Source organism: Bos indicus x Bos taurus, chromosome 15 (assembly GCF_003369695.1).
Source record: "Bos indicus x Bos taurus breed Angus x Brahman F1 hybrid chromosome 15, Bos_hybrid_MaternalHap_v2.0, whole genome shotgun sequence".
Lineage (NCBI taxonomy): Eukaryota > Metazoa > Chordata > Mammalia > Artiodactyla > Bovidae > Bos > Bos indicus x Bos taurus.
The window spans coordinates 19220846-19242500 of record NC_040090.1 but is presented as its reverse complement, the minus strand read 5'-3'; the positions used below and the strand labels follow the sequence as shown (position 1 = coordinate 19242500).

The following is a 21655-nucleotide window of genomic DNA, read 5'->3' as shown; positions in this document are numbered from 1 at the left end:
ACTCCTTTCCCAGTTTTGGAACCAGTCTGTTTTTCCAATGTTCAGTTCTAACTGTTGCTTCTTGACCTGCATACAGATTTCTCAGGAGGCAGGTAAGGTGGTCTGATATTCCTATCTCTTTCAGAATTTTCCACAGTTTGTTGTGATCCACAGTCAAAGGCTTTGGCATAGTTAATAAAGCAGAAGTAGATGTTTTTGTGGAACTCTTTTTTTTTCGATGATCCAGCGGATGTTGGCAATTTGATCTATGGTCCCTCTGCCTTTTCTAAATCCACCTTGAACATCTGGAGGTTCATGGTTCACGTATTGCTGAAGCCTGGCATGGAGAATTTTGAGCATTACTTTACTAGCGTGCTGCTGCTGCTAAGTTGCTTCAGTTGTGTCCGACTCTGTGCGACCCCATAGACGGCAGCCCACCAGGCTCCCCCATTCCTGGGATTCTCCAGGCAAGAACACTGAAGTGGGTTGCCACTTCCTTCTCCAATGCATGAAAGTGAAAAGGGAAAGTGAAGTAGCTCAGTCATGTCCGACTCTTCGCAACTCCATGGACTGCAGCCTACCAGGCTCCTCCATCCATGGGATTTTCCAGGCAAGAGTACTGGAGTGGGGTGCCATTGCCTTCTCCGGGGATGCCATGAGATGAATGCATTGTGTGGTAGCTTGAACATTCTTTGGCATTGGAATGAAAACTGACCTTTTCCAGTCCTATGGCCACTGCAGAGTTTTCCAAATTTGCTGGCATATTGAGTGCAGCACTTTCACAATTTCCATGGAGCGAGCATGTTTTGATTTCATGGCTGCGGTCACCATCCACAGTGACTTTGGAGCCCAAGAAAATAAAGTCTTTCACTGTTTCCATTGTTTCCCCATCTACATGCCATAAAGTGATGGGACTGGATGCCATGATCTTAGTTTTTTGAATGCTGAGTTTCAAGTCAGCTTTTTCACTCTCCTCTTTCACCTTCATCAAGAAGCTCTTTAGTTCTTCTTCACTTTCTGCCATGAGAGTGGTATCATCTGCATATCTGAGGTTATTGATGTTTCTCCCAGCAATCCTGATGTTGCCATGTACCAGTGCATTTAACCCTCCCTGAGAGAGGAACCTCAGTATTCATGGGTGATGAATACATCTTGCTCATGTCACACCGAGCGGGATGCAGACTCAGAGGGGGTTCCAAGCCCCAGGCTCTTCTGTCGCATCCTGTGTCTCATGGGCAGGCCCCCAGGCCACTTGGGGGTAGAGCTGTCTCCCGGCAGACCTGCCTGCCCCTCCCCAACCCCTTCCCCACCTTGTGATGGAGGCTGGGCTGTGCAACACTGGGTACTCTGTTAACCCGCTGAGTTGACAGAGCAACAGTGGGATGACCCATGTCCCTTAAGGGAGTCCCTCTTTGTCTTCTACTCACCTCTTCCCTGTTGCCCTTTGACCCCAGAGCAGCCTAACTCTGGTTAGGTGAGACCAGCTGTTCTGGTCTCACTTCTGCCCTGTCACACCCCCAGGCAGGCCTGGCCCCTAAAAAGCAGGGTCCACCATCCGCTCCTGGAACAGGATGTGATTTCTAGCAGAGCTGCCAGGAGCATCTTCATGGTGGAGTTGAAGTCTGGGTGGAAGCCCCTAGCGCTCCAGGCTGTGGCAGGCAATGGAGAAGCAGCCCAGGCACAGGAACATCCGGATGGGGTCCTGGGGCAGCCCTGGGTGGCTGCAGGTGGAGGGTCTTATGGGGGAATGGGAGGGCCTTCCCTGGGCACCCACCACCCCGTGTTTCCAGGCCTCCACCCTCTGGGCCCACATGCTGCCTGAAGACCTTATCTTCTTTCTGGCTGGTGTGTAGGCAGCTACCCTCTATCCACCCCTTCCCTCCATCTCTGGAAAGATCTCCAGGCCTAGCTCTTCTGCTCCTGAGAGCCTGCTTCATGCTCCACAGAACACGGGGCAGGAAGCCCCAGGTGGGTACCTGTGGCCATGGGCGGCCGAGTGGCTGAAGCAGTTCATATCCTCGTGGAGGGAGGAGGCCATGCCGTTGGCTTCGAGCATGCTGAGGAGGGGGTCGGCACCCCGGCTAAGCAGCAAGCTGACCAGCTCGTAGTTCCCTGAAAGAGACGGGCCAGGAATGCTTCCACCACCCACGTCGCTGCCCCTCTGCTGGGCCTGTCTGAGCACTGAGCACCATAGAAACACTGACAATGGAGTGAGGGGGAGCCCCTGGTGACCTGAAGCAGGGGTTTCAAGGCTTGCCATGGGGGTCTCTGTGTGAGGCTCAGCCAGGCAGGGTGACACTGTGAGGAGGGCCAGGTGGAACTGCAGGGCAGTCAGGGACCCTGGCTGGGCAGGGCAGCGGTACACCTACCGGCCGCAGAGGCCAGCTGCAGGGGCGTCTCCGCATAGCTGTCTTCGCCGCCGTTCACTGCAGAGCCCTCCACGTGGGCGCCAGCATCCAGGAGCAACTGCCAAGGCACAGGAAGGGCACTTGAGCATGGAGGGGAGTGTCGCCTGGGTCGGGTGCAGGGGAGGCTTTGGGGAGTGACCTTTAGTTTTCTCCTGGCATGTGACCAAGAGCCAGCTCCCTCAGGCATCCAGAATGGTAGAACTCCTGGTTACCTTCACGGCTCTCAGTGCTCAGAATCTTCCCCTCCGCTTTTTGTGGTCTTGGACCAAGCCCCGGAGCTATAGGGACCTCTGAGCTATCTCCCCCTTTCAAACAGTTTCCTACAAACTGGCCACAGTGAAGAACAGAAGGTAGGTGTGTGCTAACTCGCTTCAGTCATATCTGATCCTTTGCGACCCTATGGACCATAGCCTATCAGGCTCCTCTGTCCATGGGCTTCTTCAGGCAAGAATACTGGAGTAGGTTGCCACGCCCTCCTTCAGGGGATCTTCCTGACCCAAGGACTGCACCCGCATCTCTTACGTCTTCTGCATTGGCAGCCAGGATCTTTATCACTAACACCACTCGGGGAACCCAAGAATAGTAGGCAACACCGTCCAATCAACCAGGGGAATCTGAGGCTCTTGACACAGCAGAGGTTGTGGGAAAGACAGAGCCAATAGGGTCAGAGCTGAGTGGCAGTGCTGGCCACCAGCGAGTGGGTGATCTGGGGCAGGTATCTCAACTCCCCAATCCTCCGTCTTCCTCATCTAGAAAATGGGAGAGAGGCCTGTTTTGCAACATTGTTGGGGATTAAGTGAAGAGGTGCTCAATTCTCCATAGGGGTTCAGTAACCAGTGGCTTCTAGGGCTCCCTTCAAAGAGGTTCCACGAGCTGCCCAAGGCTGGGCAGTGCAGGGCTGGAACAGAACCTGGCTGTCTGGGACACCAGGTGGCCTCTCCTGGTTCTGGCAAGGGCAGGCCTTGCAGGGGACAGACGGAGCAGGGCTGACAGATACCAAGCGGTGCCCGCTGGGCTGGCTGGCTTTGCCTTGGGCGGGGGTGGTGTCAGCACACCACCAGGTGACTTCAGTCCATCTCACCCTTCCTGACTGGCTGCTCTGGAGGGAGCCGCCTTTCCAACCCTCCCAGGTTTCCAGAGACTGAGCCTCCTCAGAGACCGTGCTTGAGCAATTAGGCCAATCCTACCCACCCCTCACCTGGGACCAGGTGTGAAGGGTCCAGGCTGACCTCTCAGTCTCCCCACAATGTGGGTGTGGCGGTGGCTGTTGGCGGGAGGCTCTCATCAGTCAGACAGCAGCTGCGGCAGCGCTGTCTGAGCCAGAGCACCAAAGCAGCGGAGGAAGACAGAGACCTGCCCGACAGGGTGAAACTGGGCACCAGTCCAGACAAGCCCAGGGCACGGCCCTGCAGGTCGGTCTGGGTCAGGGTGGAACCCTACTCAAGGGCTCAGGAGGACAGCCACCGAAAAGCGGGCAGGATATGGCAGCCAACCTACTGACTACCGGCTACAGAATCTCTCGAATAGGCCAGGACTGTGTGGACAGCAAACAGGTCAACATGACCCCTGCCCTTGAGGGACCCGCAATCCAGCAGATGGCAAGGGTGTCATGCAAACTCCCAGGAAGGAGTTTCTGGAACCCTGTAGTCCTGAGGAGAGGAGGAGTCTAGGAGCCGAGTGGCAGTGTTGCCATGCCCCGTCCATAGCTTCCACTTCCAGGCCTGCCCTGACCCTCAGCCAGCACAGCTACCGGGGCCAAGGTGGGCACAGTGTGACTTGGCTGAGCGGTGTCAAGTGACAGGCGAGCAGTGTCAATCTGAGTCTTCTCTCAGGAACTGAGACGCTGAGAGACTATGGCTGCTAACGGGGAGGGGCAGAACCAGAAGGGCCGCATGGTATAAGCCACAGAATTCATGAGGGAGTAAGAACAGCTCAGGACTGGAAGGATGGTTGGAGGAAAGAAACACATCTGTGCAGATCTGAGCACATCTGCACAGATTCCAGATTCCAGCACAGCCCGAGACTCACCCACAGAGGCAGAGAGGCCAGGCAGGCCTGGGATCATTTGGGCCTGCATCTTGTTCCCTAAAATCTCAGGTTAGAGCCTGCTCACTAGAGCCTGCTCCTTGGGGCAAACCAGTTGAGTCTCTGTCCTGCTGACCCAGTGAGCTGGCCTTAACCAGTGTCTCTGGTGTCTCTGATCCCACTCAAGACATGTGAGGCTGGGGCTACGCTTGGGGTTCAGCCCATCTGGCAAGCTGGGGGCACGTGGCACACCTGGCAGGAGCTCACCTGGACCACAGAGATATGTCCATGCAGCACAGCAAACGTCAGCGAGGTCCAGTGACGGCTATCCGGGTGGATGGAGGGGTGCCTGGGAGAGTTGCTTGGAACCTGGGAAAATGCCACAAGGGATCAGTGTCTCCCAGGTGAGTGACATTCCTGGGCGGGTGACACGGGGCCTGAGCTAAGGGGGAGCCCTGCAGGGATGGTGGCCAGGAGTCAACTCAAGTGCTTTCTATATTCGATTGGCAACGTCTGCCTGGAGTACCTTGTGGACAAGGCTCAAAAGGATGTTCAATTAGTGATGTCTGCCCTGGGCAGAGAGATGGCAGAAAGGGAACACTTTATGCCTCGGAAGGAGGTAGAGCAAGAAGCGTCTGGAGATGGTAGGGATGGCTGGGGACTAATTTGATAAAAGGGGAAAAGGGCTACAGTAACAGAATCATGGCCATTCTCTCCAGTGGACTCCCCTCTGAGCTCACTTCTCTGGCAGAAAGCCCGAATCTTGAGAAAAAACCATCTTTGCTAACTATGATCTCTGTGTATCTTATATTTCCAGTTCTCTGAAACACATCTACTCTGTTGTCCAAATCATCACAGCCAGCATGGATGATGACGACCTTGGGGTGTTCTCTCACTGGGTTGGGGGCCCAGGGCAGCCCTTTGGGGCTTTCTCACCTGGATGTCCAAGTTGGCTCCAGCATCAATCAACATCTGGACCATGGCTTCATCCCCAGCAGCACAGGCATACATGAGTGGCGTCATACCCTATGTGAAGCAAACACAGATGCTAAACTGTCTGGAAATACCATGTGAGGACACGTGTTCCATGGGTGTCTGCCCTGGAAACCAGATAGAGGTCTCCTGCTTGACCAGCTGCTCATCTGGAACAATCTTGGGCCTTGCGCTGGACAGAAGGGGCTGGGCCGGCCCCTCTCAGGCTCAGGGGACATATGACACCTGAAGGACGAGTAGGGGACATTTGCATGAGCACTACAGGTCACCAGAGGGGCAAAGGGCACAGGCCCTACAGCCAGACTCCAGTACAAAGGCAACCCCTGCTGTAAACTTTGTACAAGTTACTTGTCCTCCTCTGTGCCTCAGTTACTTTATCTTTAAAATGGGAATAACAACAGTATCTACCTCACTGGGTTGCTGTAAAGAGTATGAGTTACTATGTATAAAGTGCTTGGCCCAGCTAAGTAAGGATGAGCTAGCTAATTAAAATAACACACCACCACCATCACGGCTGCCATGCTACACTGACATATCCACATCCACCCCAGGCCCTGCGCTGGTAAATCACCGTGTGAACTGCTTTACATGCATCATCTCACTTAGTGACCGTACCATCCCTATTGGGGAGGTTCTGCTATTATCCCGGCTTCACAGATGAGGAGCGGAGACGGGGACTGACTTGCCCGACAGTCACACAATTTGTAAGAGGATGGACTCAGATGGAACCCAGGCCTGCATGAGCCCAGAAGCTCTTCTCCCTGAGGCGTCTCACACAGGGTGGAGAGGTTGACGTGAACGTCTCTTGCTGTGAGCAGTTCTGAGCTTTTCTGAAAGCTGAGGCCCAATCCCTACCCGAATTTAGGTGGGTGGTTAACAGAGCCACCCCCTGGCCGGGAATCTCCTCTGTGGCCAGTAACAGCAAAGGCCGCAGTGGAAAGCACTATTCCACAGCTGGATGCTGGCAAGCGTTTGTCTGGAGCCCCGCGATGTTATTTATTAGGTTATTTGTGTGTAGACAAGATCTCCTTACCTCATAAATCCTTGCCTAGCGCCCAGAGATAAAGAAATGGCCCGAGATTAATCATGGCTGAGAGGTCTATCTACCCCACAGATCATTCTATAAACACCGAGGCTGAGGGAACAAACAGGACTGGGGCATTGACAGAAAAGCCACTGAGTGAGAACCTGACTTTGTTTTATTCCCCTCGGCACAAGCTTGACTTCTTTATTCTCCACAGGTCTGTATGTGATTCAGACTATAAGCCATCGACACGTCCTGTAAGGAAAAACTACTTTTTTTTGCATGTTGGTCCCTCCCCCTAAAGAGGTTAAATCAAGAGACACTGATGAACAGATTTCAGGGATAATCATCCTATTGACACCAACAGACATGGAGGCACCTTTATGGAGCATTTACTAGGTGTAATGCAGAAGTCTAGGGGGCAGGCAACTTGTTATCCCACAAGTTGGAGGCGAGGAGACAGGCTCAGGGGTAAAGCAGCTTGTCCGAGCTGCCACGGCTACGATGGGAGGACTAAACTCCAGCCCTGTGAGGCTGGCATCCATGGGCTTCCCCACCCTGCTGCTGGAGGAGGAAGACATCTCCCCCAGGATGAAAGCCCCGGAGCTCGCGTCGACAGAGGCACCTTGGGGAGATATGACGCCCAGCCTGTCACCTCCCGGAGCCCTCCTGCAGCAACTCCCTCAGCGTCGTGGTTTCCTGTCCCAGCACATGCCTGACTGTCCCGCCCCGATGCTCTGGCTCCCAGCATCTCCCTTCCCTGGGATGCCTTCCCCCACTCCTCTCTGCTGCATCCACCTCCCACTCCCTCCCTCCAGCACGACTCAGGAAGAATCCTTCCCTGACTGCTCCTGCCTGACTTGCCAAAGTCCACTCTGGCTTGGGTTCACCAGGCACCTCATCACAGCCTCTGCCGTGTCAGCATCTCATCCGAGGGTGCCACGTGACCTCTACCTGACCTCTCAGCTGCCGTTTAACTTCCCCCAACCTTTCTTGTGGACTTCTAAACTACAGTGCCATTACCCTGGGGAAGCTCACGCAACTGCATCAGATAAAAATTGCATCTCCCACAGGTGGGGAAGGGCCTGGGGTCAGCCTGCTTGGATTCTTCTAATCCCGGCTCTGCTCCTCATTAGTTGTGTGAGCTCTGTACCCCAGGCTCCCTATCTATAAAATGGGGATGAATCCTACTTTACAGGGCTGTGGTTAAGATTAAATGAGTTAATCTGTGCAAAGTGCTTAGAACAGTGCCTGGAACACAGAAGTGCTGTATAAATGCCAGCTCTTCACAGCAAAAACAAAAACGAAAGCAGGTCAAAAAACTCCGGTCAAAATCTGCCTAAAATTCCTCCATCGCCTCCAACACTTCCTGTCCCCTTTTCTGGCTTCATTTAATGCATCAGCACTTTTCACTAACATACTCTGCATTTCATGACTTTGTGTTTCTTAGCATCTGTCTCCTCCTCTAGCATGTTACCTCATGAAGGCAAGGATTTCTACTGGAGTGTGGCACACAGGATGCCCTAATACAAGTCTCAGTGATCATTATCCCTAGCTCTCTATCAAGCTGATTTCTCTGGACGTTCTCCCAGCCCTGCACCATCTGGGACAGCCTCCAGCTTTCCAGTGAGGGGAAGCTGAATGCCCGTTACAAATGATTTACAAGGGGTGCCTGGGAAGTCTCTGAGTTGGCCATCTACGTAGACGGCAGAGTGTGATTCGGGAGGAACCCGCTTCTTAGAAACACAGCTGAGTGGGCGGGTCTCAGGCCTGGGACAGAACAGACTGAACCACCGGTTACCGCAGTCGCACATCACTGTGGACTCGGGTCCTGAGCCTGCCTGGCGGAGCACTCGGAACGCACCTGGTCATCCATGGTGTTCACCCCGTCGGGGCCCAGGGCTTCGATCGCCTGGCTGATGAGGTCGGTCCTTCCGCAGTTGAGCATGCGGAAGCCCAGGTCCTGGTTGAATTTTTCAGTAGCCGCTCGGGCATCCAGCCTCCGGAAGGAACTGAAACAGCATTCGGGTCTGCGCAGAGGAGACCAGGTGTTCAAGTCTGGCTGTTTCTGCTAGGACATGGCCTCGCTACAAGAGGTGACTCTGCTGTGCTAGGCCGATGTGAGGCGTGAGCATGGTGTGGACGGGGAGGACAGGGAATTACCATCTAATCGGCTGTGACTGGCCATGTCATGCTGGGTGACAGGAAGAGCACACGCTTCGGCTTTTCTATAAACATGCTAAAGAAGTGCTCTGAGCTCTTGGGAGCTGTCAACGATCAGAAATGAAATCCCCCACAAAATGATCTCTCAGGGGACTTTCTGAGGTGGAAGAAGCTCTGGTTGGGGTTTGGGCCACACAGAGTACTCAGCTGTGTATTTTTTTTGGACGGAGTAGGCTGTACTTGTTCTCAAGAATGGTCATTGAGGCCAAGTTCCAGTCCTCGATGCTCCATCCTCTCCCCTCCGTGCTTCCTGGTGAGGCCCGGAAGCACCAAAGAAACGGCAGAGAGTGGACCAGACTCCCAGGTGCAGCCAAGCCATCCTACCAAGGACAGCCATGGTCTGCAGAGGGTGAGCCACGGGCTTTCGATAGGTGGCTTTTGCCTGGAGCCTTGATTGGGCCACAGAGTAGAAAACACGTGTCACAGGATGAGGTCGTAGCATTTACAATGGAGACAGAAGAAGGGGAGGGCAAAGCGATGCTCTCCCAGGTCAAGGATGGCCAGGGGACCGTTCCTCTGGAACAACTTCAAGAGGCCAGTCCAACACAACAGAGGCACACTGGGAAGGAACTAAGGACCCAGGCTTGGGGCCACACGGGCCTGGCTTCAAATTCGGGCATGGTCAGCTTGCTAGCTGAGAATCTGTGGGCAAGTTACTGCTCCTCCTGATCCTCAGCTTCTCCAGCTGTAAAATGGGCATTAAAGCCCCTTCTTCCCTGAGGTTGTCAAAGGACGGAGAAAAAGCATATAAAATAGGAGAGCTCAGCACTGGCCTGCACCTAGGAAGTGCTCCAGAAAGTGGTGGCAACCGCAGGGAGGAGGGCCCACTCTGCTGTGTACCCCAATAGTCCCACTGTGAGCGCTCTCTCACCCAAAATGCAAATGGGAGTCTGCTCTGTGCCAGACCCATGGCTGCAGAGGACACACTGGAGAGCAGCCCAGGTCCAGAACAGATCGGTTCTAACAGGTGGGCTCACGAAGAGAGCACCTTAGAGCAGATCCAACGAGTCGGCTGCAGCCCCTGCTTTCGGCTCCCTCCTGATCCAGGAGAGTGAGGGAGCAGCGGGTTTACCCAGGCCTTCCCCACCTCACTCCTCCCCGGTTCCATACTTGAGCTGCCGGGGCTCGCAGTCCAGGCCGGGCAGCAGCAGCCGGGCCGCCTGCCGGATGTCACCACTGTCCACGGTGAGGCTGCGGCGGTGCTCCGCGTACGTGATGGCCACACGCATCCACTCCATCAGCGGTGGCAGCAGCATGAAGGGCCTGGGGGGCGGCAGAGAGAGAGAGAGAGAGGGTCAGGCACCCCCTTGAGCACCCCCTCTCAGGACAGCCATGGAGGCTGGGCCCACCCCCCATAGAGTCATGAGGTGTGGAGGGGACCTGACCTTCCTCCTCAGGGAGACCCTGATCTGTCCCCTTCCACAGGAGCTCTGTCAGGGCTTGGAAGGAATTCCTGTCATGGGCCACGAGCAGAGCCTGAGGGCCTCAGGTGGCCCAAGAGGAACTGGAGACTCTTGCCCCCTCCACAGAATTCAGGCGGGCTCTCCAGGGTGCTCGGGGGCAGAGGAAAGAGTCCCACAGACCCTGGTGTGCTGCTGAGCCCCTTCATCACCACAAACACCCCGTGGCTGTTTCCTTCTTTACCTGTGAGACGAGGTGATCCCCACTTCTCAGGACGACTGGAAGGCCCAGTGAGATGACGCATATCACACTATACATGCACGGCTGACAGCCGCTCCCTCAACTGACCCCTGGGCTGAGGTGGATCTAGTCCCTTCCTGTGGCAGGCTGGCGGCCCCGGCCTGGTGCTCCAGGTCCTCCAGGGAGGGAGTCCCGGGGCCTATGTCAAACCCAGAACCCATGGCCATGGTGTGAGGCGGCTAGGAGGCCAGGAGACGCAGCTCAGCAAGGCTTCGGAGCTACAAACTCAGGGGGCACCTGCCGCGGGTGTTTTGTGGGCCACCAGGGGGCGCCACTCACAGGAAGGTGACTATGGCCCCCTGGTGGAGCAATATGGTGGCTCTGCCCCTCAGGGCCGGTCCCTGCCCTTCCCACCAAGCTCGACTCCTGTCTGTCTGTCCTCTGCCTGTTCTGGTCTCCAACAGTGAGACCTCAGAATGCTCCACAGCCCAGCAGACCCCACGCTGCAGAGGGGCCCTGACAGCTGGTCTTGGCTTCATGCCTGCCGCCCCCGTCCCACCACCCCCCACCACTTCCTCTGATATCCTGGGCTCCTCATGCGATAGGTCCCTGCTGTCACCGTCTTTCCCTCAGACAGGCAGAGAGGTATTCTGTCCAGGAGGAAGACCTCCATCCTTTCTCCTCAGCTTCTGAGTAAACCACCTGCAGGGAATGTCCTCACGAGACTTCTCTAAGGTTTCCAAAAGTTTAGGTCATCTTCAAAGTTTTCAAAGCTTCTCTCCTTGAGGGCAAAGGACGCCTTTTATTTATTTATTTAATAAGATAATAAGATGGGGTTTGTAAAAGTGGCTCATTTGGAAGTTATTTTGATGTCCTGGTTCTGGCATTCTGAAAATACACCTGGATTTGAATCATTTCACTGGTGCACTGTGTGATTAGTCACTCAGTCGTGTCCAGCTCTTTGTGACCCCAGGGACTATAGCCAAGCAGGCTCCTCTGTCCATGGGGATTCTCCAGGCAAGAACACTGGAGTGGATTGCCATGCCCTCCTAAAGGGAATCTTCCCAACCCAGCGATCGAACCCAGGTCTCCCGCGTTTTGGGCGGATTCCGTCTGAGCCACCAGGGAAGCCCAAAGTGTGCTAACTGTACCAACTGCTGCGATGACAAGGTGGCCAAAGGTTGGGAAAGGCTTGTAGCCCTGGACTTCAGGGATGCTCAGATCATCACCCCACTTACTTTCCAGCCCTGACTCAAACCTTTCATCAGGACACATCAGACCACCAGACATTCATGGTTCTCAAGCCCACCCTGGCTGTCCCCACCTCCTTGAAAGAATGAACCAGCTCTCACCTCTGCCCATCCAGATCCTCTTTATCCTTCAAGGACTGGTTCCAATGCCACTTCTTTCTAGAAGCCTTCCCACATCCCTTCTCCAATGAAAATACTCCTCCTTCTCCAAGATCCCTTAGAACGCTACTCTAGAATAAATATGTCTCATGTTCCTGACTAGACTATTTCTCTTTAGACAAGAATGATGCCTCCACCATCCCTGGTTCTCCAAAGTATACCCAGCACAGGCCCTGGACACAGCAGATCCTCAGTTAAGTTGAATACTGCAAGGATGGCTAAGCATTAGGAATGTGGCAGAATACACCCAAGTTTTCAGTTCTGGACCAAGTCCTCTTTCTGCCCAGGAAAAAAAAAAAGACATATACTTTTCAAGGGCACAGTGTAGACTAGTTAAGAGTGGGAAGCCAGGACCCTTAATGGGGAGCTTGTAGAATCCAGGAAGGAACCGCAATTCATTTCTGAATTACCCTCCTGTTTATAAGATCTTCCTTGGTTGTGAATGCCCATTTGAATTCCCCCCAAATATTTTGGAATTTTACAGTTCTTATACCACAGTGCTGCATGGTAAGCTTAGAGAAGCTACATCTACATATCAGCCCTTCTGATTCAAGGGGAAGGCTTTATTTAATCCACCAGCACTGGAGACTGAAGCGTAAACAAAAAGATAGTTCACGGATGTGCCAGCCATTCTTCCCTATTGTGGCCAACAGCCAAAACAAAGAGCCAAGTGTGGCCACAAACGCTCTCAGCAGCATCTCCCAGCTGCCCTACGGGAAATCCGAGAGGGAACTCAGGAAACCATGAAGTCTAATCAGATGGTGTCATGATTCATTCCCCAGGCTTGTGCCTCTTACAACTGGGCATGTGAAAAGATAGAATATTGGTAACTGGTGGGCAGATACTGGGGACTGGTTCATTAAGCCTCCAATTTACCAACTTAGCTGGAGAGGTGGAAAACTGAAAACTACATTTCCCAGACTCCTTTGTAATTAGACTTCACCATTAAGATATAGCTGCATGAGATCTGATAAATGGATGTGAGGCGGAGGTCCCCTTTGTGTCTTCTTTGCTTGGTTCTACTAGCAGACCAAGTCATAAAACATGAGGCATTACTTTCCCCCTGTCGAGCATTCCCGTGTCCATTTCCCGACTTCCTGAGTGCTTCAGAGACAGCAGTACTGCTACTGAAGGCATCAGCAAAACCTCTCGACTCCAGCTTCAATCCTGAATTACAGTTTCTGGGGTTGTCTCAGAGGGAGAAGCCCCCCAATAGCAAGTTTTGTATTGTTCTTGGTTGGAGTCATTCCTGGAGGTTCAGTCTTAGACCCGCTCCTTGAGCCCACACAATGATTCTTTTGGCACACAATTCCCTGCATTAAATCCCTTCCTGTTGAAAACACCCTAGGTGTTTTCTCTTCCCTGAATTGTACACTGATTAATATTCTCAACATACAAAAATACTCCAGGGTTAAGGCTACCACTATGCCTCTGACTGGTGCCCACTTGTCCACATCCAAGGCCATTGCAGCCCCCCAAAAAATCCTTTTGGGCCTTTCTCCTTGGCCCACCCACCGGCTGACCTGTGGCCCATAGGAAAGTAAAATGACGTGCGATTCATGGACTTTCTCAGTAACATCCTTCCCTTGGCCTGTGGGCTCCAGGCTACTATTTCCTTTCAGGTTATTTCATCTAGCCCATTGGGCATGCTGAGAAGCTGGCCTTCATTACTGGACATTCTGGAAAATCCCTATAAAAACTCCCATCTGTACTGGCCACGGCTGTGTTCTAACACGGGGTGAAAGTGCTCCAGAGGAGCAAGGCTGGGAATGATTGGCTATGCACCATCCCCAGGGTCTCTCCGGTTCCAGAGGAAAAGGCCCGCTTCCCTCTTTTTGCCTTTTCGCCAGGCTGCGGTTGGCCGCAAGCCACTGCCTGTCCCGTGCTGGGCCTGGTACCTTGGACCAGTGGTTCTCAAGTGCTTTGGTCTCAGGATCCCCTTTGTACTCTTACAGATTATTCATGCTCTCAAAGAGCTTTTGTTTATGTGTGTTGTTCTATCGCTAATTACTGTATCCGAAATGAAAACAGAGAACTTCAAACCTCTGAATACATAGGTTCACATTCTGTCAGCCATCAGAGTGATACTATGCTTGTTTGTCACACAGTCTCTGAGAAACTCCCCAGGAACTTGTGAGAAAATGAGTGAAGAGGCAAATAACATCTCATTGTTGTGAAAATAATGCTGACCCTGGGGCCTCCTGAGAAGCCTCTGGGACCCAGAGGGTCCCCAGACCACACTGAGAACTGCTGCCTCAGACAAATGCAGCCTTGCCCTGGGGCAAGGCTGCTCTCAGGCGTGGGGCTGGCATCCCGCCCCAGTCCAGTCAATTCTAGAATGGTGTGTGGTGAACATGCACACTCTTGGCTTAAGGATCTGAGGATTCCACACCGAATCTTCATTGGGAGAAAATCCTAGTTTCTAGAAGCCACTGAACTGAGTCTATAACCTTGGGCATATCATTACCTTCTTTGGGCCTGTTTTTCTTTTAAACATGGGGTTAGGTTGGTGGTTTCTAGACACTTAGCATCATGAGAAACCCTTTTGCTGTTATTTCACAGCCTCCATAAGATGAAAGCTGTACCTTCTGTACAGAGGTCAAGTACACGGGCTCTTGAGGGAGACTGCCCTAGGTTGCAATCCATTGCAGTCTTGATGAATTAAACTATAATCCTGTGCAAGTTATCTTCTCTCTCTAGACTCAGCTGTCCCATCAACAAAATGGGTACCAATAATAGGGCCACCTCACAAGACAGCCAGAAGTATGTATATAAAGTGCTTAGCACATGGTAAGTTCTTGGTAAAGGTTAGCTGTTACTATCATTTTAGTGTCTTTTGATAGAGAAAATACATAATAGCAGAAAAGGCTGCAAGAATCTATTAAATGCCTCAGCTCCAGCCTTCATCAAGCCCAGCCAATTCCCTCTCCAAACCCCTCAACCTTCCTGCAAGTATAAACATGTAAAGCTTGCAAAAGCCTGCCAGCGAGCTGCCCACCACCCACTCCACCCCAGCTCATAAAACAGAGCAACAAACACAACCACTATGTCGAGTGTGATCTGGAGACTGTTTCTGGCGGTGCAGGGCCTCGGCCGTCAAGAACCCTAGACCGGGGAAGGGGCAAGGACAACACAGACCCAGGAGCTTTGGGGTCATGAACAAGCGAGGGTGCGAGGGGGTGGGCATGGGATACTGTGAGGGACCTGCAGTCCTTGAGGACTGCTGGCGGCTTAACCTCGGAAACACCACACATACACTTGCAAACACATCCGGTCGGGCTGCTACTGTGACAAACAAGGCCACTTAAAAGGGTCACCGACTCCAAGCATTTGTCTCTGTGTGCATAAAATAGCAATTCATGTCATGTGGAGAACTCGTAAAATATAGCAAAGAGAGTGAGCCTGTAACAGGAAGTGGGGTGAGGAGGAGGAAACAGAGGCCGCGGGAGGCCCAGTGTCTCGCCTAAGGTCAGAGAGCCCTTCAGCAGCAACAGGGAGACCAGCTCCAAGCGTCGTGACTCAGTTTCTCTTTTCCCTCTTTAATCAAACAATTGAGCCTGAGTATATCAAGCTAACAGGCTCACAAGGCCCCTCACCAGGACCAGGCCTGCAAAAGCCATTTTTTCCCATTAAAAAAGAAATGAAAGAGAATAAACTTCTTAAGGCCTTGGTTTTAAGAGGTCCCTGCAGCCTGGAAAAAAAACCACCAAAAACCAAAAAACAAACCCTGCCCCACTCAGCAAGCGTATGATTTATTGGGATTACAGTCCCATAAGCGGTGTCTTAACAACATGAAACAGGAAACGCCTCCAATTTCCAGCTCAAAGCAGGCTCTGTTCTTCCTTGAGGTGGGCAGGGGCCTTGGGGAGAGAGGCAGGTTGGCAGATGGGGCACAAGCCTGGAACTGGAGGCCCAGGCTTGATACGACCTTGTGCCTCTGTCCCCACCGGGCAGGCCAAGTCTGGGTCTGTCCCTTCTGCGCCCACCCATGAGGACTGGGTGCAAGGATTCAGGCAGGTGGGTCTGGGAGGTGCCCACTGGCTGGGTAGGCCCTCGACACCTGGCCTGAGCTCAGCCCCGGGAAACCTGGGCCATGGTTTCTTAACTTCCACTGTTGACTGGGAGCAGAGGGTGCCATGGGGCACAGGCCTGGCTCCTGGAGCTGGGAAGGTTTGGGGAGGCCCACGATGCCTTAGGCTAGCTCCATAAGGAGATGTCCTCATCACCATCTAAGCTCAGCCCACCCCGAGGTAAGGATCCTTAGTCTAGGAAAGGAATCTCACAAGGACCAGCTACACAGATGATGGTCAAGGGAGGGGCTGGCCAGAAGATCTCCCACCCTCAGCCCTAAATTCTTGCACTGATTTTGCCCTGCCTTCAGTGAGGGTCACTGCTGAGCCCTAGGGTGGAATGGGGTGACCTTCCCTCCAATCCTTCTCTCTTCAGGACGTTGCTCGGAAGCACACTGCTTCCGCACCCCACCCTGCCATGCTGCCTGGGTTGGGCCTGGCAAGTGGCACAGTCAGGAACCTGCAAAGATGCCAACCTTTTCCCAATCAAGTGCCAGCTCTTCAAGCAGAGACTGCTCTGGGAAAGTCAAGGTTGGCTCTGCTTTGCCAACTCTGAGGCCCTCACCCCCAAATCCCCCAAGATTTCCGGAGGGCTGCGGTGGCCTAACACCAAGCCAAAACATCCATGGAGAATGAAACCAACATTGTCCCAAATGAAGTCAGATTCCACTCCCAGCACAAAGGATGCGATTCTAGTCTGGCTCACATCTTGGACTAATTATTTTTCTAGAATGGCTTGGTAAACCAGAGTGGTTTGGCTCAGCTTGGAGTCAGAGCTGAGCAGGCATCTCTCTTCTGACTCTGAGGACTATCTCCCCCCCCACAGTCCCTTGGCCTCGGACCTGGCAGCTGACCCCTAACAGAATCTCCACCTGGGGTCAGGTGACTTATGTGAGGGGCAGGGCTTAGGGCTTTCTTCGGGGAAATATGCTTTTCTTATTAAAACCCATCTGGTACAGATTAGAGGCACCAGAAAAACCTCTACTTGCTCAGATATGCATATGGATATAAATTTAGATTACAACCCAGTCATGATTAGCTGTGAACGACTTCCCTACCTCTTCCTATTGGTTGCCCATCAGGGAACCCCAACATGAGCTATGGATGGGAGGCCAATAGTGTAGCAGTAGGGGTATCCTGGCCCAGCTTCTCAGGCAGGCAGGATTACTCGGGAAACACAAACAGCTAGTGTGTACAGAGCATCTGCTAAGCACCTGGCACTGTTTTAAGCCCTTTACATCTATTGACTCATCTCATCCTCATTGCTACTTTAGGAAACAGGTATTATTATTGTCCCCACTTTATACATGGGGAAACTGAGGCCTGTAGAGGTCAAGTAACTTGCTCTAGGTCACACACCTAGTAAGTGGCAGAGTGGGGAGGTAGTCTCAGGCAGGGTACCCCCAAGATCCAAGCTCCCAAATAGTGTACTCCACCGCCACCTAGCTTAGTAAGTTGACTCTGGCTTCCCATTTTCTGGACCCTATGCCACCGCTTTCATCTTGGGAACGATGAGTATTAAGCACAGTAACTGTGTAATCTGTCACCAAGCTGGACCACATTTGAGAAGGAAGAGGAGTGTTCCTGCCAACACCTCTGGGACAGCAGGCATAAGAGACAAGAGTCTCAGGCAAACACGAACACCCGGCCACCCTAGCGTTTAGCACTTGGGTAAAGCACCTCGCCTGGCTCGTGGGTCCCCTGCAGCAGTGGGAGGCCCTCTCTGCCCACCCGCCTGAGCCTGGTCTCCATTCTGCTCCTGCACAGCACATGCATGCTAACTCGCTTCATTCTTGTCCGACTCTTTGCTACCCCATGGACTGTAGCCCGCCAGGCTCCTCTATCCATGGGATTCTCCAGGCCAGAATACTAGAGCGGGTGGCTATTTTCTCTTCCAGGGCATCTTCCTGACCTAGGGATCGAACCCACGTCTCTTATGTCTCCTGCATTGGCAGGCAGGTTCTTTATCACTAGCACCACCGAGGAAGCCCCCAAACATACACCAGCTGTAATCATTTTGCTAGCTGGCATTGACTGCTTTCTCCTCAGACTATAATTTCTCTGAAGGCAGAGACTGCTGTTGTCCATCCCTCAGGACAGAAGCCCACATAACAGACTCAACTTTTGAATTTAGAAATGCACAGCATGCCTCTCACTCCTGGAGGCAGAGCCCTCAAACTGCGAACATGTTCTCAGGGGTCTGCTCTTACTCTAGTGCTCTCTGCAGGGTCCCTGAGCTCTAAGTCAGCCAGACGAGCTCATGAAATGGGGAAGCACTTCGTCTTCCACGCTTGGAGGCCTGAGCTGACTTGGGTATTAACAAATGGTTCTCTTCAGAAAAGAAAGAAAATATTGCCCTGATAAAAAGATAACCATTTCACAGAATTTTCTACCCAGGAACCGCTTCCTGGGGGAACTCGGCTGACTGGGGCTGAGGAGGTTTTTCTGGGAGGGTGGAGGCAATGGCAGGTACGGTTCAGCAGATGTCCATGTGGCCTTGAGCCGCGATTCAGGGGACACAGCCATCTGTCTTTGATAACTGGGCCTGACTCCAGGGTGGCTTCTTATGTGGGCGGATGTTACAGATTTCAGTGGAGACTGCACCCCTCCACCCTCTCCCACCCAGCAGGGAGGGCTCCCAGTGCCGCGAGCCTCAAGGCGTCTATCTGGCCTCTCAGGCCAAGGCCCTCCCGCATGGTGGCCTGGCTGGTTGGCAGCTGGCCCAGCCAGCAGAGTATCGCTGCTTCCCACACACCTGGAATGCAGCGGGCTGAAAGCAGGCCTCTTTCCACCTGGCTAAGGTGTGGCTCCCTTGGCCTCTCGGCCACACCTCACCCATGGGGCTCGCTGCTGCATTAAGGTGTAAGAGATGTAGAATCAGCCAGGCTCAGCATCTGTGATGGCTGACAAGAGACCACAGTTCTTTCACCATGTGAAAGAAGTCAGGCCGGCAAGGGCCTCTAGCCTGCTCAAACACAAGCTCCTTCTTTCGAACACAATGCTTTCAAACCATGGTGAGGGTGCTTGTCACCACTCAGGGACCTCGGCCAACAAGTCAGGCTGGAGAGGAGCCTATGACTTAGCTGTCCTGCTCCACTTATCCTGCGGATAACCGCTGAGCAGTAGGGTGGGGGTTGGGTCTTTTATTTAGTCTCTGAATAGGTATTCCTGTCTGGACTCAGCTGAGTATCATCACACAGCATCTGCCTTCTCCCATACCCCAGAGTCTAAGGCAGAAAGGGGACCCATTCACCCAGTTGGGTGAAGCGTTTCCAGAAGGGACTTTTCTGGTGGCTCAGTGGTTAGTTAAGACTCCATGCTCCCAATACAGGGGCCTGGGTTGGGTCCCTGGTCAGGGAACTAAGATCCCCCGTGCCACAGCTAAAACATCTCACACACAGCAATGAAGATCCCAAGTGCTGAAACTAAGACCCAACACACCCAAATCAATCAATCAATCCAATGGCTCAAGTGGTGAAGAGTCCACCTGCAACGCAGGAGACACAAGAGACAGGAGTTTGATGCCTGGGTCAGGAAGATCTCTTGGAGGAGGAAATAGCAACCCACTCCAGTATTCTTGTCTGGAAAATCCCATGGACAGAGGAGCCTGGTTGGCTACAGTCCATGGGGTCACAAAAAGTTGAATGTAACTGAGCACGTGATGAAAGGATTAAAAAAAAAAGTTTCCAGAAACTTCTAGGAGGAGGTAGGGGCATGTCTCTTGAGGCCTGGCAGAGAAGCACATGTGTAAGGGTTAGGGTTACCGGTGAATTTGACTTGTACTGTAGAGGCAGTGCACTCCAACTCAGTCAGAGGAAAAGGTTCCCAGCACTTGATCATCCTTTCTGTACCCCTAGCCCAACTGCAGCTTCAGGGAAGATGCTGGCCTGGTTAGTAAAGCAGTAAAGCCACATTGCTAAGATTTGCTGAGGGCCTACTATGTGCCAAGTAAGCAAACTTTACCCTTTAACAGCACCCTGTAAGGGAGGTATAACTATTGGTCTGCGTTTTACAAATGTGGACACCAAGGCTTTGAGAGGTTTGGACACATGTCCAAGGTCACACAGCTAGCCAGTGGTGAGCTGTCTGGCTCTAAAGTGAAAGACTCCAGGGTCTTTCCAGAGACCAAACTGTCATGCATTAAACGCTCTGAGTCCCTGGCCGGTGGAGACCTGGAAGGCAGGCATGAGGGAGAAAAGAGTTACTGTAGTGCACCCGCAGGCCTGCTGTGCCCACCGCCTCATCAGCACTGAAGGCAGGAGGGATTGGGGTGCTGGGCTGGGGCCCAAAGCCCCAAGGGAACACTCTGGACCCCTTAAGAGCCTTCTGTCCCCAAATAGGAAATATGAAAACAGCCAAGGAGGTGGCAGTCAGAGGCGTTGGGCTTGTGGGAGGAGGGAGGTCTGGGAGCTGGCTGGCAGGCAAGTAGGAGCAGGCCAGAGCCCGCCCATGTGACTGTAGATATTGCCTGAGCTCCTATCCTGCCCCATCCCCAGGGGTCTGGAAAGTCCAACTTTGAGAAAGCAAACTCCATTCCCTGGAGTTGGGACTTCCCAGCACCGAAGCTCTCTCTGGGAGCCTGGTGATGCTGTAGACAAAGGGGATTTGTGGCAATGTGTTATAAAAACATCCCCGGGCCCAGCAATTCCCGGTCCTCTCCTTCCCGGTGGGACCGGTGGGCGCAACAATGGGACAGGAAGTCACACGCAACAGGCAGCCCCCGGGGCGCTTGTCAACGGCTGGGCTGGGATCCTGTCTCCAGCCTCTGTTATCTGGCACTGGTACTTCCTCTGTTTGCCCCCTATCCCTGGCTCACTCCTTCTCGAAAGCTGGACGGATGCCCACCTGTGCTGGCTACCCAGAGCCAGCAAACTCAAGCCTGTGGGGAAAGAGGCCCCAAGAAATTGAGAGCGAGCAGCTCAAGTCACAGGAGGTGCTGATGGAGGGACCAGCTTCCAGGGTCTTGTTCTTTCTCCCCTGGAAGGCGGGAGGGAGGTATTGCCTGTGACACCGTGAATTCACTGTAGCCGTATCATTGGCTTTCCCTGTCTAAGCTCTGAGCTGTCCCTTTCTAGCTGTGACTTTGGGTGACTTTGGGTGTTTGTCTTGCCTTCTGCTGTGGGAGAAGGCCTCAGTCTGCGCCTTCCTTCGAGAGCTTCCCTCGAGAGCTTGTGAGGAACTGCTAGACAGCTGTGGTTATAAAGTGCTTTATAAGCCATAAAACTGTCCAGGACTTCCTTGGCGGTCCAGTGGTTAAGAATTTGCCTGCCAATGCAGGGGACACAGGTTTGATCCCTGGTCCTGGAAGATCCCACATGCCATGGGGCAGCTAAGCCTGTGAGCTGCAGCTACTGAAGCCCATCACACCCTACAGCCTGTGCTCTGCAGCAAGAGAACCCACCACAAGGAGCAGCCCATGCACTGCAACTAGAGAGCAGCCCCGGCTTGCCGCAACTAGAGAGAGCTTGAACACAGCAACAAAGACCCAGTGCAGCCAAAAATAACAATAAAGATTAAACAAACAAACAAACAAACACCTTTTGTCCAGATGTTTGTGATGTGAAAGTCACTCAGTTGTGTCCGACTCTTTGTGACCCCATGGACTACACAGTCCATGGAATTCTCCAGGCCAGAATACTGGAGTGGGTAGCCTTTCCCCTCTCCAAGGGGTCTTCCCAACCCAGGGATTGAACCCAGGTCTCCCGCATTGCAGGCAGATTCTTTACCAGCTGAGCCACCAGGGAAGCCCCCAGATGCTTATAGCCCATGTAAATATGTATCAGTTCATACCACTCCCACACTTAACACTTGACTGTGGCAGCCTGTCCTGTGTAGGTACTGGGACCAAACCAGCAAGCGAGGGGCCTGGGACACAAGTACACC

The 21655-nt window shown here is 53.1% G+C and overlaps 1 protein-coding gene across 2 annotated transcripts in view; it reads right to left on the bottom strand.

The window, feature by feature from the left end:
- ABTB2 (ankyrin repeat and BTB domain containing 2) overlaps nt 1-21655 on the bottom strand; it is a 186447-nt gene that overhangs the window by 13123 nt on the left and 151669 nt on the right. For both annotated transcript variants that reach the window (XR_003514667.1, XM_027562689.1), the window contains exons 4-9: nt 9763-9915; nt 8294-8459; nt 5349-5438; nt 4680-4781; nt 2349-2445; nt 1956-2091 (exon numbers count right to left, since the gene is read on the bottom strand). Coding sequence is in view for 1 of the 2 variants with exons in the window: in XM_027562689.1 (XP_027418490.1) it covers nt 1956-2091; nt 2349-2445; nt 4680-4781; nt 5349-5438; nt 8294-8459; nt 9763-9915 (744 nt within the window). In the remaining variant the exon portion in view is untranslated. The remainder of the gene's footprint in view (nt 1-1955; nt 2092-2348; nt 2446-4679; nt 4782-5348; nt 5439-8293; nt 8460-9762; nt 9916-21655) is intronic.